The sequence below is a fragment of the Tamandua tetradactyla genome, chromosome 6 (assembly GCF_023851605.1).
Source record: "Tamandua tetradactyla isolate mTamTet1 chromosome 6, mTamTet1.pri, whole genome shotgun sequence".
Taxonomy (NCBI): Eukaryota; Metazoa; Chordata; class Mammalia; order Pilosa; family Myrmecophagidae; genus Tamandua; species Tamandua tetradactyla.
The window spans coordinates 138,206,929-138,223,463 of record NC_135332.1 but is presented as its reverse complement, the minus strand read 5'-3'; the positions used below and the strand labels follow the sequence as shown (position 1 = coordinate 138,223,463).

At 35.5% G+C, this 16,535-nt stretch overlaps 1 protein-coding gene across 3 annotated transcripts in view; it reads right to left on the bottom strand.

Annotated features, from left to right (window-relative positions):
* Nucleotides 1-16,535, bottom strand: part of ESRP1 (epithelial splicing regulatory protein 1) — a 50,399-nt gene that overhangs the window by 15,877 nt on the left and 17,987 nt on the right. For 2 of the 3 annotated variants that reach the window (XM_077167226.1, XM_077167225.1), the window contains exons 7-13: nt 15,610-15,720; nt 15,350-15,482; nt 15,206-15,248; nt 12,865-13,166; nt 10,011-10,229; nt 6,790-6,988; nt 3,745-3,913 (exon numbers count right to left, since the gene is read on the bottom strand). In XM_077167226.1, the coding sequence (XP_077023341.1) occupies nt 3,745-3,913; nt 6,790-6,988; nt 10,011-10,229; nt 12,865-13,166; nt 15,206-15,248; nt 15,350-15,482; nt 15,610-15,720 (1,176 nt within the window). The remainder of the gene's footprint in view (nt 1-3,744; nt 3,914-6,789; nt 6,989-10,010; nt 10,230-12,864; nt 13,167-15,205; nt 15,249-15,349; nt 15,483-15,609; nt 15,721-16,535) is intronic. The other variant, XM_077167224.1, reaches the window with a different exon arrangement.

The window sequence follows — 16,535 nt, the reverse complement described above, 5'->3', positions numbered from 1 at the left end:
ACAAATGCTCTCCCAAGGTGAAAAGCAAAGAAATGCAATGAAAGAAAGCAAACAAAACTTCTTGAGGAACATGTGCTTTTATTTCACTTGCTCTTCAAGATGATGTCATAACTACACACATAACACTAAAAAATCATTTAACAATAAAATAAAAACCATTTTTTTGTTCATTATTTGCCTTAAATCTTCTACAAGTAACCAAAGTCCTCACAATGAAAGGTAAGGTATTATCAAAGCAAGACCCATGAGTTTATATCCAAATGTTTGAACATATCAAGTTAGAAGAGAAACACAAATGCTCTCTAACTCAAGGTGTTTTGAAGTCAGTTGCTTTACCCAGGAGAGAATTCTGTCAGCTCCACTACACCAGATAGGATCCGTGTCTTATTGATCATATTCCCAACACTTTGCACACAGAAGGTGCTCAATACAAGTTTGTTCAGTTAAACTAAGTTAAAAATAGTTAAAACAGTTCAAAACAATCACCTCAAAGGTGATTGCTTTTAGAAATCTGCAAAATACAGTAATATTTTAATGTGTTGAAGTAATTAACAGGTTGCAGTTAATCTGGAGTTGAACTGGTATATTTCATAGTAAATTAGAGGGATTTGTTGTTTTTTTTTTAAATCCCCCCAAAAGGAGGAAGAGTGAAATGAGACAAAGTGTCAATGGCTGAGAGATTCCAAACAGAGTTGAGAGGTTGTCCTGGAGGTTATTCTTACACATTATGTAAAGATCACCTTGTTATTCAAGAGGTAATGGAGAGGCTGTAGGGAACTGCCTGAAAATGTAGAGCTGTGCTCCAGTAGCCATGTTTCTTGAGGATGACTGTATAAAGATATAGCTTTTACAATATGACTGTGTGATAGTGAAAACCTTGTGTCTGATGCTCCTTTTATCTACCTTGTCAACAGACGAGTAGAACATATGGAATAAAAATAAATAATAGGGGGAAAAAATGTTAAAATAAATTTAGTTTGAAATGCTAGTGATTAATGAAAGGGAGGGGTAAGGGGTATGGTATGTATAATCTTTTTTTTTTGCTTTCGTTTTATTTCTTTTTCTATTATCTTTTTATTTCTTTTTCTGAATTGATGTAAACGTTCTAAGAAATGATCATGATGAATATGTAACTATGTGATGATATTGTGAATTACTGATCATATATGTAGAATGGAATGATCATATGTTAAGAATGTTTTTGTTCATTTGTTGTTAAATTTTTTTTAAATAAATAAATAATTTTTTAAAAATGTTTTATATACTGTATGATGGGGGTCACATTTCTTTCTTTCTCCATGTGACTATCCCGTTATTTATAGCACCATTTGCTGACTATTTGGGGGTGGGTGGGTTGGGAGGTACTTAGGCTGGGAATGCATGGGCCAGGTCTTCCACATGGCAGGCTAGAATTCTACCACTGAACTACCCTTGTACCCACAAAATTAGAGGGAATTTTTAAATTTTTAATTTAAAGAGATACTCAAACTCTCAATATCCCTTTTAAGAATAGAGTATGCAATCTTAAACTTTGTTTGCCAGAGTACAGACCAAAATATACTTGAAATAATACACATTTAGAAATAAATATCAGTAAGAGTTTTCATTAAAATCAAATGTCGTTTTAGAAATTAATAGCATTCTGCCAAAACTTTTATTTTATTGTTTTGGGAATCTGTTTTGTAAGTTATTCAAACTTTGGCAGTATACATAACAGTATATAATCTCCGTTTATGTAATTTCACTAGAGTAATGTACATTAACAAAACGTACTGTGGGTTACTCTGGAAGTATTAACTTTAACATAATATACATAACCTTCAATTCAAAATCCACTTCTGTGAATTTATTCTACAGAAATATAAACTATTATTTGAAGATTAACATGAACTTTATTTAGCAATAGATTTTTAATTTAGATGTCTACAGATAAGGCAAATGTTAAATTATAATGTATTTTTTCTCTTGGGACATCATAAGGAAGTTTCAGGAATAAGGTAAATCTATAAATATTCCTTAAGGAAGACAATATAAAGAAATAAAAGAACAACGTGAATAATTTACATTAAATGTTAAGTATACGATATTACTTAGAGGCATACATGTGTGTTACAAAACTGATAATAGTAATTACTTCTAGACTTGGAGGTATGTATAATGGAGTCCTTACTTTTTAGTCACAAGACATCTTTATTTTTAGACTTAATAAGTGTATTACAAACCTTAAAATTACTAGAATTTTGGGTAGGAACCCCAAATTACAGAAGCTATTAAGCCATAAATTTCAGTTTTTCCTTTTGGACTTCAATTCAAAACTCATGTTTCCATCTCTCTGTGATGGAAAATTATTTCTAAGAGATTCCTTCCTTTAACAGCACTGAGATAGCTAATTAACAGTGGAACTGGACACTCTGCAAACATACTGTAGGCAGGAGAACTACATGCACCAGGCATTCAGAGTCACACTGCATTCCACTCCTAACATTCTGATGATGTAAGAAAGGTAAACAAAGGCCACCCTTATAACCAGGGCACAGCACCAGCAAGCAACTGTCACAGCGTCCAGAAAAGGCGATAGACTGGGACTGGGGCTAGGAGCCTAACAGTGTTCGACTATGAACAATCACCCATGGTTCTGAGTCTTTTCAAGTCTCCCAAAGATTGCCAGCTGACAATTATCACAACTTTCACCCTAGTCACTGTTCCCAGAAGAATAAAGAATATTTTCAAAAGCACAAATGAATGTCTTTAAAACTCTTAACAAAAAACAAATGTAATTACCAGTGGCTACAAGTTTCACTGCTACTATGAGACCCCAACGTGGTATCAGATGGGTTAATTCTAGATCATTTATCAACAGCCTTATTTACATATTGATGAACTTAAATTTAATCTAAATAGCTTGGGAAGAAAAAACAAAACCTGGTATAATTTTTTATTTTTCAATTTTGAGCAATATTGCTATACCAAAGTAAAATTTTATTTTAATAAAATGAATTGGTTACTGGATAAAGATTTTGATTTCTTAAAAAGAAAATGAGGGAATGAGGTCATTATATATCCAAGTTAGAATGACAGGCAATACAACTGGATTGTACTCCTCAAACGTGGCCAATCCCATTATTTTATAAGAGCCAGAAAGGTTAACTGTCCTCCCAGTTAGAGAGATGAGATTAAAACTCAGGTATCCCAACTTTCAGACTGATTAACATTCTCTTCATTGTATTTGGCTGCCTCCCAGAAGTTAAGTACAACTAAAAAGAAAAATTTTAAATATATTCACTCCAAAAAACTACTGAACAATCCAATTCTGGATTTGTTTAAAGATTTAGAGGGAAAAGACTATAAGCCCTATAAAATTTAAAGTAACAGTTTTTATTTATTGTGGGATGGCACATTAATTCAAGTTACTTAAAAAGATAACTGTTTCCACTTTGAATTTCCTGTTTTCTGGTTCATTCACATTATATTATCAACCTATTGCAAAGATTACAGTGCTACTTATTTATGGCCCTATGATTGGAGGAAATAAAAAGGCTTAAGTTGTATGCACAGATAACGTAAAAGATCATGTTGTCAATATATGGTTAAAAAAATCAACCTTTTTGCTCAAAACTATGACCAGCTGTTCCCTGTCATGGTAACCTTCAATGGAGTAGACAATATTCTTTTGTGAGCTTGGGCACTGATTATAAAAGGAGTTCTTTGTTCAGTCCCTTGTTTCCACTTCCCTCAGAGCCTTACCTGGGATAGTATGCGGTGTAGTTCATGAAAAGCTGAGTACCAGCTGGATAGTATGCTGTAGAGGGCTGCAGTGCTCGTGGATTCAAAAGTACAGAGGGCTGATAAATGGCAGCTTCAGTGGGAATAACTGCTGCAGGAGCTGGAAATGTGTAGGAGGGAGGAGACAAGCCTAGAAAAGCAAAAAGAGAGACTTTGAGACGTGTTTGTTACAGCTGAAATATTTATGCTAACATTTAAGCCATAAGCCATACATGAATTTTAAAGACCGTTGCAGTTCTTTATACCATCCCAAGCCACTTCCTTTTGATTATATCAGTAAAAGAGATAGTCTCAAAGGCCAAATCATCAACCTGAAGAACAATTCTTAATCGGAAATTTTGAAAAACAATCTCCAGTGGATTTTCAAGTCTTCTCCACCATTTCATGTCACATGATTTCCGCCCCCTACATTGTAATGTGCCAGTTACCACAAACCAACCCTGAGGAAAGAAACATGAGACCTGACATTTAGTATAATTTCAAACGAAAAGCTGTTTGAGAGATATGCTGCTACTGCATCTATCTACTACTGAGCATAACTGAGAGTTATGCTGCTACTGCATTCATAGCAGTGTGGAATGAAAAAGGTACGATAAAACACTATTCAGCAGTACTATGCATTATGCTGAAGCATAGAATGTGCCATAGTGAACTAGCTTAAAAGGAAAGAAATTCTGCATTATTCTCACCTAAAAGCAAACCAGAAAATTGGCTTTGAAACTAATCTAGATCTTTAGACCTGTTTTAAAAAAATCCTACCTGGGAAATAGCCCTGAAGAAGTAGATAAAGAGCTGATATAAAGCTGACTCAGATTAAATAGTCAGGGAATAGAAAGGCCCAAATACCTCCTGCTTTCTGGTTATTCAGTTTTCAGGCCCAGAAACTCTCACTTATGGCAGACCAGTTGCTGGTCACTAGCTTTAGCATGAACATAACTCTCCCACATTCAACAGAAGAGATAACTGAGAAGTCAAGTGAATTTGGCGTCCCTATTTTACTTTTCATACCCAGAACTACCTAATATTTTTTGCAAAGAGCAGAAACCCAAAGGCATAACTTCTTTCACATTAAAATCTCCAAGATGATTTTAAGTTGCCATTTGTTCTTATGGGTTTCTACATTTCTATGGAAATGGACAGCTGTATATCGATACACAGACTAAAGCCCAAACATGATCTCACATTTAATTTGTAGGCACCACGAACACCAGAAAAACCGTGCTAGACATTAGATACTTATAGATTTTTAAATTACGTTTGGCCTTAAAGAGCCCATAGAAAGGCAAACAGGGCACATTGAGGAACCTAAGTTGTACAGAAAATTTAAATTTGAAATCTTGCTTTCAAAACTGTTAAGCAATTTATCATAGCACAGTGCTGCATACCCATAAGACAGACATATCTAGCAGGTATAAATCTGTTCCGCCTCAAAACAGGAAAAGGTAAAAAATACGAGGCAATCCCTACAATGTGTTTTGGCAGAGGAAAAAGTCCAATAGGGCTGGCTTAACTTCAGGATGTATAAGTTGGAATTCTGATAAAAAACTGAGTAAACTATTCCATTAAATGACAAATGACCAAATTTTAGTTAAGATTTTTTTATCAATGTTTGAAAATATAATGTATGAAAAAACATTATTATGTGAGACACAATAAAAATATTTTTTCTATTATTTTAAGGCTCATCAGGGGAAAAGCAAAGAAAATAAAAGACCGTAATGACAAATGTTTTTCCAGGAACAGAAATAATATTACAGCAGAAGAATTTAGGCAATACATAATAGATAAATTCTTTTATCTTCCAATGCTTAGTAGCTTATCACTAAAGGAAATCAAAATGGTATTGACATTATCAGTGGTTTGTGGACAGGATATATATGACTAGGATTAATTCAAGATCTTAATTCCAATCATACATTTTCAAAAATGGAGATACCTTTCAAGGGTCAACTCTTAAATATTCACCCACAGATAATGGAATCCTCGACACTTAGATATTCACCAACAGCAAGCAGCAAGTAAATGGAACATTCGCATTTAGGAATTCCAAAGTAGGGAAAAAGGATTAAGTTCCACCAAATGTTCTATAAATGGCACTTGATCAAACAGTTATTGGTATGGATCCCTCTTTACTACAGCATAATGGCCTAAAACTCCCCACTTTATTGATAATCCAGGTTACTTTCTCACTCATTTATAGACTGTACTCCAAGTACTACATTCTTTAAATATACTGAACATGTCTCCTAACAGGACAGTCTTATTTAAAAATGCAAACTGCATAAAAGACTGAAGTTAGGATCCCAACGTGTTCCTTAATCACTAACCAGAACTTAAATCTCTGGACTAAAGGGCTCAGTCCTCTCAAACAGGATTCCAAATGGTTTGCACCCAGGTGCCAATGAGCAAGAGCATGGCTTAATATTAAGCACTGATCCTGTGATCCAATGGGAACTTTGGCTAATTTACGCATTTATTTATTTTTTACTAACTTGTTAATTCCAGATATTCTGGACAGCAATAGAAATGCTCTCCAGGTTATCCTTTCCAATAACCCCCTTGCTCCTCAAAAAGTTTAAAATGCAAAATGTGTGTCAAATCGCCCTTCTTAAAAAAGAACTTAATGTTAAAAAAAAAAAAAAGCATCCAGCCACATTGTGAATGCATACTAAGTACCTTTAAATGCGTATTAAATAATCCACATAGCCATGTTGCCTCCCAGAGTCAGTGCTTATCTTGAGCACACTAAGCTTCAGAAATCAAGTGCTTATCACTGGAAAAGCAAGGATATAATTTGAAAGGAGGTATTTGGAGCATCTCTAATTATGGGTGTCCACAACCAAGGTCTTAAATGATTACCAGACACTACCGATTTCAGATGGGAAAGGCTTATATAACCACCTCACTTGCCTCAGAGAGAACCAGGGGTACAGAAAGTTATGAAAGCAGCCTAAGCACCTACCAGCATATAGCGTAGAATAGCGCCAGCACCCAAGAAAAACTTACATGGTAACTTACATGGCGGTGGGGATAAGCCATTTCGATTTAAAGTGCCCCCCATTAACACAAAGTTCATCTCCTCAGCTGAACACTGAAAGACTTCAACATATCTGTCCTTCATGTTTTTTTTATGACACTTCTGTGCAGCCATAAATGCTCTGTCCGCAGACTTCATCTGGATAAAGGCATCTCCTGATGGGCGGCCCTGAATTTATGGGGGACGAATAAAAACAAAAGAAGACTGTCTCCTTCAACAAGGAAATGGTTGCTTATAAAACATGCAAAGTGACAATCACCCATAGTACAGGCATTTTAGCCACAAAATCTGGGTGACAATGTGATCTACTGAAATTTGACTTATATTTCATCACCTAATCACTAGAATGGACCACAAAACCTTGAAGAAACAGTTTTGAGAGCTCATAGCTGAAAGTGATCCTATTTGGTTTCTATTAATTAGTATCAGATTTACAGGGTTTTGAAAGGGTCTCCTTGTGACTGTGGTTTCAAAGTATAGGATTGTATAGTGGGTTTTCCCCCCTTCTGAAAAACCTGATTAAATCTCATTCCACTGAGAAGAGGTAGTAACAGAACCAGGATAAGAGCTTTATATATCCTTCTACGTGATGCCGTGAACAAACCCAGTGTTCTCTTTTGGCTGTCAGATCTTGTCCATCCCTGACCTGCAATACCCCTTTCACTTTTCCCTCATCCCTGAAGCCTCAGCTGGAATGGGGTCTGGGGCCAGGGAGAGGGGATAAGGAGCTGGGATTAGCAAAGCACAGTGATGGCTGGTGAGAGCCCTTATCATCAGTCTTGCTTAGAAATCCTCTCACCTCCTCTCTCACACTTCCATCTTAACCCTTGGTCAAACAAGTGTTTCTAGACATGTCCTATTAGTAATAGCTCACAAAAAAAAATCCTGTGTTTAAAATTAAGCCAGTAGATCCCCCTCTCTGCGTGGGACATGACTCCCAGGGGTATGGACCTTCCTGGCAACATGGGACAGAGATCCTGGAATGAGCTGAGACTCAGCATCAAGGGACGGAGAAAAACCCTAGAATGAGCTGAGAATTAACATCAAGGGACTGAGAGAACCTTCCCGACCAAAAAGGGGAAGAGTAAAATGAGACAAAGTGTCAATGGCTGAGAGATTCCAAACAGACTCGAGAGGTTATCCTGGAGGTTATTCTTATGCATTAAGTAGATATCACCTTGTTGTTCAAGATGTAGTGGAGAGGCTGGAGGGAATTGCCTGAAAATGTAGCGCTGTGTTCCAGTAGCCATGTTTCTTGATGATGATTGAACAATGATATAGCTTTCACAATGAGACTCTGTGAATGTGAAAACCTATGTCTGATGCTCCTTTTAGCTACAATATCAACAGAAGAGTACAACATATGGAATAAAAATAAATAATAGTGGGAACAAATGTTAAAATAAATTTAGTTTGAAATGCTAGTGGTAAATGAAAGCGAGGGGTAAGGGGTATGGTATGTACAATCTTTTTTTTTCTGTTATTGTTTTATTTCTTTTTCTGTTGTCTTTTTATTTCTTTTTCTAAATCGATGCAAATGTTCTAAGAAATGATGGATATGCAACTATGTGATGATATTAAGAATTACTGATTGTATATGTAGAATGGAATGATATCTTAATGTTTTGTTCGTTAATTTTTTTAATTAATAAAAAAAAGTAAAAAAAAAAAAAAAATTAAGCCAGTAGATATCTGCTCCACAGAGCCAGAACTCCACAAGTAATATGTCCATTTTATTTAGCATGAACATTTTAGGGAGGAGAAAAAAGACACAACCAGCTTATAAGGCAGCTTTCTTATGTTATGGTTTTCTTTAAAAGCCTCTTAAGAACCATTTATCCAAATTATTACCATACCAGGGAAATTAGCAACAAATCCAGTCCAAGGTGAAAACCTAACACCTTTGAGGCAATCTGTCCATCATCAAAAAATAATTTCTCCCAAGTGTAATCACAAAAGGTCATATAGGTAAATGAGAGGCAAATATGTCTACTGTTGTCAAAGAGTGATAGACCTCAAGTTATTACAAATTGTGGCCAACACAAAACCAAACAATTCCCCAGTGATGCTAAACTGTGAGGTGTTTTATTCAAAAGGACTCCACCAGTGAGGCACTGAGAGGGTAACTGGTCAGATGAAAAGTTGTATAACTCAATATTGACCTAAGGTTAGAATGAGATTGTGCTCATGTGGAAAGCTAAGCAAGGGCTTAGATGTTTTCTGATTTCTTGTGTCCAGTGGTGTGCGCTTTCCAGTAAGGTGGGACAAGATTATTTATGGTTATGAATGTGACCAAAGCTCTAGCTCAAACAAAAGATGGGAAATTAACAATGTATTTAGAAAAAATGTTAGTATTTCCAATATAAATTTATATTCAACCCATAATGCCCAAAACATATTATTTTCAAAAATTAACACTACGTTTCTGTTTATTAATGAAGAATTCCAGAGTTTTGACTACCTATGATGTACGAATTTTTAGAATTCTGATTGGTTATGATAATGCAAAATAATTGTCCAGTACCTAATATGATTAGTTTTATTTAACCAAAAAATCAAGTACCACCAAACTAGGAACTACTTCTAATATGCTTAGAATATAAATGTGCATACTGAAAGAATTGCTAGATTTTGATTAAGGTTTCCTGTGCAAATGATTCATTAATATATCTGAGTGCTAATTATATTCTACACACTCTTCTTGGTGGTACAGATGCATATCCTCATTAAGTTCTCCTACTAATGAATGTAGTTTGATGTTTAATACATTCACAAAGTAAAATAAGCCATTTCCAAACAGTCTATGAGTACTAAATACTTGAACAGAGAGAGACACCACTTGTTCACATATCATCTACAATTGTCTTCATACTACATACTTCATACTACAGTGGCAGAGTTGCACAGATGACAGAGTTGGAGAGTTGACTAGAAGCAATGGGAAAATGCTGTATAGATTGATTTAGAATATATCAGGTTCCTACCTGATGCTATTGATAATTGATATGAAGGAATCAGAGTTAAATTTGAATTATTTTATCATTCTAATAATGGCAATAGTTCTTTTGCATTTACAATTAACTCAATCCTTAAAGACTAACCATACAGCTGACAGATATGTGAACTTTTTTTTATCAGAAGAGAGCTTTGGATAAGAATAAGTAAGTTTTCCAATAAGCGACTGACTTACCTGATGATTCAATACCATGTGAACCCCATGAGTTCGAATATCTGTGGAGAACTCCCCCAGGAAGTCCAGGATGTCCTCAATTGTGGCTGCATAGGGAAGTCCTCGAAGGCGTATACAGTCTCTGACATTTGTAGGGGGGACAAACTGCTGAGGTAGTACTGGAATAATGGGAGGGGTTGGGAGTGGAATAAGAGGGGCTGAGGAGAATCGATTCAGCACCTGTACTCGAAGGAAAACAGAAGTGATTTAGAGCCTTGCTACTTCAATGTGGTCCACAGACCAGTATTGCATCACCAAGGAAACTGTTAGAAATGCAAAATCTCAGACTTAGGAAATGTGAATCTGCATTTTAACAAGATCCCCAAGTGATTCATAAGCACATTAAAATTTGAGAAGTACTGATGTAGAAAGGAATTCATACTTTTCAGCTGGGAAAGCATAATACCTACTTTTCTCAAAGTCATGTGAGACGTACCCAAAATAACACACTTAAGATTAGGGATTTGTCTATGTGGGCAGATGTACCAAGATTTACCTTGGGTCAAATTATGCTAAAGTCTAAAAAATCTGTACAATTTATTAACTGTAGACCTTCATAGCAGTTTACTGGACTTCATTTTACTGAATACATAATGTTCCCCTTAATCTTTTCACACCTTGCCTCCAAATCCAATAAATAAGGACCCAGTAATATAACCACAGGACAATGACAATAGGTTATATTAGAATAAAATGCCACATACACAATGGAAAACAGCACAAGAATGCTAGATAAAATTGAAAAGAAAAAGATTTACTGGCCATAATAATCAACAATTTAGACTCCGTATGAATTTGAGATAATCGCAAAATAAAGGATCTTGACTATGCTTTAGATTCAGGTGATTCAGCTATCTTGACAACAGGTAATAGGTTGGGTGCATTTTGGAGCAAGGTTGGTCCTAGGCGAAACTTATATCTCAAGGTTCCTGCCCATTTTTGTCTTAAAGCAAGCCAACAAATTCATAGTACTAGGTACTAGGTAGTTCCTGGGTATACAAAACTTGGGGCAACCCCAGGTATTATGAACCAATTTATCATTGCAGATTTTGGGGATTTATTCAAAGTACCCACTCCATAAATGGAAAATGTTGAATCAATTAACTCCTCTACAAAGTCTGCCCTACTTCTTCACTCACACCCTGTGCAGTTGCTATCTGAATAACAGGTGACAAATATTGAAGAACAAACACAAAGCAACCAAAAACATTTCAAAACAAAGACAAGAAGACATTTAAAAATTATTTAAATATTATACAAACAATTCAGAGATAGCACAAACAAATGGAAGAATAGAAAATCAATGTAGTTATTGACAAGCACAGGACAGGAAATGGTCAAGTACCTTACAGTCCCTGCCACTGGAGATACTCATTATTAAACAAAATGATTATTTGTAAAGAAAAGAAGACAATAGCAGATCCTATGATTTCTTCAATAATTGTTAAGTAAATCAGTAGGGATGGGAGGATTGGAAGGGACTCACTCAAACCCAAAACTACCATATGGTAGAATCACATCTTAATAATGCAGCATACCTTCTAACCAAACCAACATGCAGTAGACTATGGAGTAGTCCATTCTGGGCTATGATTTCCATGAAATTTTTCTTCCAATTAAAGATCTAAAATAACATCTTATGTTTCTCCTCTCATTTGAGAAGGATGTGTATTACATTTGAAGGCTCAATCATGTTTAGCTTATTTCAGAGCTTCAGAACACATGATACTTATTTTCAACAAGGTACAGAATTATTTAAACGTTAAGTATGTTAATAGCTTATGGTTCAAAAGAACCAGGTACACTAGAACAAACAACTAATTAAAATTTCACCGATACCTATCCTAGGCTAAGATAAAACTAGTTTCAGTATTCTAACAGTTAAAGATTCTTTTAAACTTTGAGCAATTATTTTAAACCACAATATACAACATGCTACAGAAACTAGACAAAATCATCTTATGAACTCACAGAAATAACAGTAAAGTATTCTAAATACTTGAAAAATACCAAGAGTCATTAAAATGACTGTTTTACTATGGGTCACAAGAAGAATAAATTGAAGAGCTATGTAATGCCATGTACATAGGCTCAGTCACAGAGATAATACAAGCTGAACCTTGAACAAGGAACCCTTGACATCAACTACCAAGTCTAAAGGAATAGTCAAAAGGCTTGAAACCCTACAGATGGTTTCATAACTGGATCATAGTATATTTTTGTGCCTTAGAAACAGCTCTGAATTCTGAAATCTCATAAAAACAGGACAAAACAATAATAGCAAAAAACCCACAGCACTGTCAGCAGTGCTGTATGAAACTAATCAATGTGTTTTGGAAATAAACTTGGCAAGACATATTAAAAACCTTAAAAGTAATAACCTATATTCTTTTCCAGAGAAATCAATCAGAAATTGTTGAGCTTTATAAGCCCGTATATATAGGAATTTCTCATAGAACAAAATTGGGGAAAAAAACCAATAGAGAATTTTCACCCAAAATTGGGGGGAAAAAAACCAAGAATAGTAATGGAAGAATTTCTAAATAATGTAAATCTGTGAGATATAAAATTAAACATAAGTGAACACTCAAGATAATATAACTTTAAAGCAGAAAACAAGTAATATGTACAACAGTATTGCACATGGAATAACAGAGAATATGTTTTGGCCACAGAATCAGATATTTTTCATGCACTTCCATTCCATGTACTACATTTTCCAAGTTTATAGTTTCAATACAATGATGATGTATTGTTTGCAGAAATGAAGAACAAAAATTAATGCAAAGCAACCAACATGGTCTTAAAAACCAACCTGCTGAACTTCAGCTGCCGTGCTCCTGAAGAGTTCAATGTATCTTTTACCCAACAAGTCCTTATGCTTCCTCAGTGCATTCTGTGCATATTCTTCACAAGCAAATAAGACGAAAGCGTCGCCTGTAGGCCTACCATCTGGGTAGGTAACAAAGAGGATGCCTTCCTTCCCCCCAGTGATGGGGCAATGTTGTCCAAAGAAAGCCACCACTTCTTCAGCTGTGGCTGTGAAAGGAAGCCCCCGCATGCGGACGATGACTTGATTTTCCTTGGAGAGAAATTGGGCTACCTCATTGGATGTACCTAGGGAACAGGAATATCAGGAAGTATGGGGAGAAAGTTAAAACAACTTCACCAAAAATTTAAAATGGTAAAATTCTTAGCAGTATCTTGAATTAATCATTAAGATCCATATTCCCACTCAATCTATAATGACATCCTAGGAATCTGAATTGTCTTTCCCCCTATTTGAAGTTTTCCTATTTTCATAAAGCACACCTCTTAATTTGGGAAGCTGGCCAGACAGTTAAATCAGGGACCAACCACCATATTCTTCTCATGGAAAGACATTAAGTTATCATGGTGTTTTAATGGCACAGGTCCTGGATCCAATATATGTGGGTCCTATCGTGGCTTTGCAATTTACTTGACCTTTTGTCAACTTTAACCTCCATGCTGTAGTTTTCTAGTCTCTAAAAAAAATAGGTATAAATTAATTCCCATAATTCAGTTTATGGGATGGGTAATTCTCATTTTATTTATTTAGTAATTAAAGTAACTTTAGTCATTTTAAAATTATTTAAATTTTTTAATTATTTTCACAATTACTTTTTAGGAAAGGTTCAAACATATAGAAGTGAGTGAATATTACAATGAATTTGCATGTACTTTGTACCAAGTTTCAACATGTATCAATATTTTGTTCAATATAAAAAGCATTTTTTGTACAATGCTGCCACTATAGCAAATACTCAAACGCAAATTGTCAAGCACAGACACTAGTAACAATCTCCTTTAACAGCAAATTCTTATGATAGTGCCCACTCACCAAAAAATCCCAGGCATTAATATGATAAACAGTTAGTTCTGACACCCTCGATTTGTAATTTATCTGCCGTGGAACCCTAGAGCCAAGTGAGACCTTAGCATCTTATCGCCAACCAATATCAACCATCTTAGAATTTAGGCAATTACTAAACTTGAAGTTCTGAATTTTGAAGCCTTGGATTTATCCAAAGAAATAAGTACCGGACCAGAAAATTGTGCTAATAGGATGGTATTACAAAAATTCTACAGTTTGGGTGGGCCACGGTGGCTCAGCAGGTAAGAATGCTTGCCTGCCAAGCCTGAGGACCCGGGTTTGATTCCCGGTGCCTGCCCATGTAAAAAAAAAAAAAAAAAAAATTCTACAGTTCCAATTAGTTTATCAGAGCTATATAATATGGAGATACAAATGTCCTTTGTGTTAGCGTGAAATACACCCTAGTATAGTTTGGCAAAAGGTGCCAAAGGCCTCTTAAAAGGTCTACATTCTTTGATTTATCTATTAAAGGATTTATCCTAATGAGCTGCATATAGAGATGTACAAAAATATTCACTGCAGCATACTTATGATGAAAAGTTGGAAATAAGATCACAATGCCGAATAGGAATGGTTAAAAAATTATAAAACATAATACTATGTAGAATTTAAGAAAATTGAGTAACATAAGATGCTCGTGCTATGAGAAAAAAGTTATAAAGCAGTGTAAACAGAAAAACTTACAAGTAGACATATGCATTTAAAAAAAAAATCAAAGCAGCTAACTTTTTTTTTATGCATCTGTCATTTTTAGGGTTTAAAGTTATCACTCACTCAAAACTGGATAAAGACCATATCTGCTAGTGCCTCTTTCTGATTACTGCCGACACTAAATATCCAAAAATACTAGAAACCACAGCACTCCCATGTTTCTGGCCATTGATGAGTTAAGGAAGTTTAAAGAAAAACTAGAAGCTGATATGCAACGAATTCCAGGTATTCCAGTGTGGCTATTTGAAAGCAGTTTTCAGACTATTTAATTTCTTTCAAGAACTACTTTCACCATTTGTATACTACTTTATATAACCCTTTCACCTTTGCACAATACTATTTACAAAGCTATTCAACTACAGTAGGTTGATCCAAACCTTAGGGCAAGTGTTAGGCTTTATTACACTCACTGATACTATTGGAATTTTCTTCCTATTAAAAAAAAAATCAATTCCCATGTTTCAATGGGAAATGAAAACTACCTGTGAATCTATTTCTCTAAAATTTTAGAATCTTATTACTATAGCTATGTAATATAAAAGACACTTACCACCAGCAATTTTAAGAAAATCTTCACCTGTTGCTTTATAAACCTAAGAAAAGAAATGGAAATTAAATACACACATTCTGAGTCTTCTGTCATACAGTCAGTACTCATTCAAGACGTCTTGGGTCTTGGGTTGTGATGACATACCTCAATGTACCGGGTCCCCATGTGATGTTTGTGCCTCTGTAGTGCTAGGTCTCTGTGCTCTTCACTTACAAACCTAACCAGAGCTTCTCCATTCCTTCGACCCTGAGCATTCAGACAAAGTGCAGCACCTCCCCTTTGAAAATAATAAAAGAAACGGCAGGCAGAAAAGAAAATAAGGTGTTGGGGGAGAGGGAGGGATGATGAAAAGTCTATTACCCCTTTGGGATTGTTAAGTAAAGTAGAGATTAAAGAAAACCAACTTGGCAATATTGAGTCCTTTGAAGAATCTTGCAATATCTTGATCCGAAGACTGCCACGGTAAGCCCCGCGCCCTGACTACGGTGTTATCATCAATAAGTTCCATCTTGCTGCTGTAGATCAAGCAAAACTTCAGGTTGCATGATTAATGTTAAAAGTGTGACCTATTACCCTATACAAGGCAATTTGCCTGGTTAAACACACAGATATTAATTATTTGACGTTTAAACAGAGGTGCAATAGTGACAGATTTACTTTATGACCTCAAAAATTCTAATGAACACAGTTCCAAGTTATCTTTAGGTGGTTCAGTATAGAAAGATGGCTGGTCATACAAGTCCAACACAGATAGCTCACCCCGCAAACCAGAGTAGCCAAGAAACTATTTGTTGTCATAAAGTCAAAAGCATCTAGGACCACTCCAAGGAAAGCAAAGTTTTCCCAATGTCCTCACTCCCTGAATGTTTCCAGAACCAAGAAGTATGAATTTGTTCTCAGATCTAGTCAGTACGCGAGTGGGTTTTAAATCCAGTTTGTAAGCAAAATTTAGGATCAGCGTGGAGCTGTCAATTAACCCACAGCAAGAATGCAAAAACACAGTCAGGAGTCTGCCATGAAAGTATCTCCTTTATCAAGCCAGGGAGCAAACTAGGAAACCATTACAGAGGGTGTTCATGGATGCTTGGGAGTCCCCACACCTTAATGAGTCATTTGCAAATCACCCACTATACATTTGTGACACCTTTTGATGTTCTATTCCTCCTATGTTCATACTTCAGTACTCCTGGAACATTTTCCTCATGAGTCACTTGCACCACAATTAAATAGGCCTCAAAGTCTTTCTGTGGGCAAAGCCGTCAGAAGTTTCTGTTCACTTCAGATACTCACGCAACTCACTGCTGTGATTTGCAAACTTAAGACAGGTCTA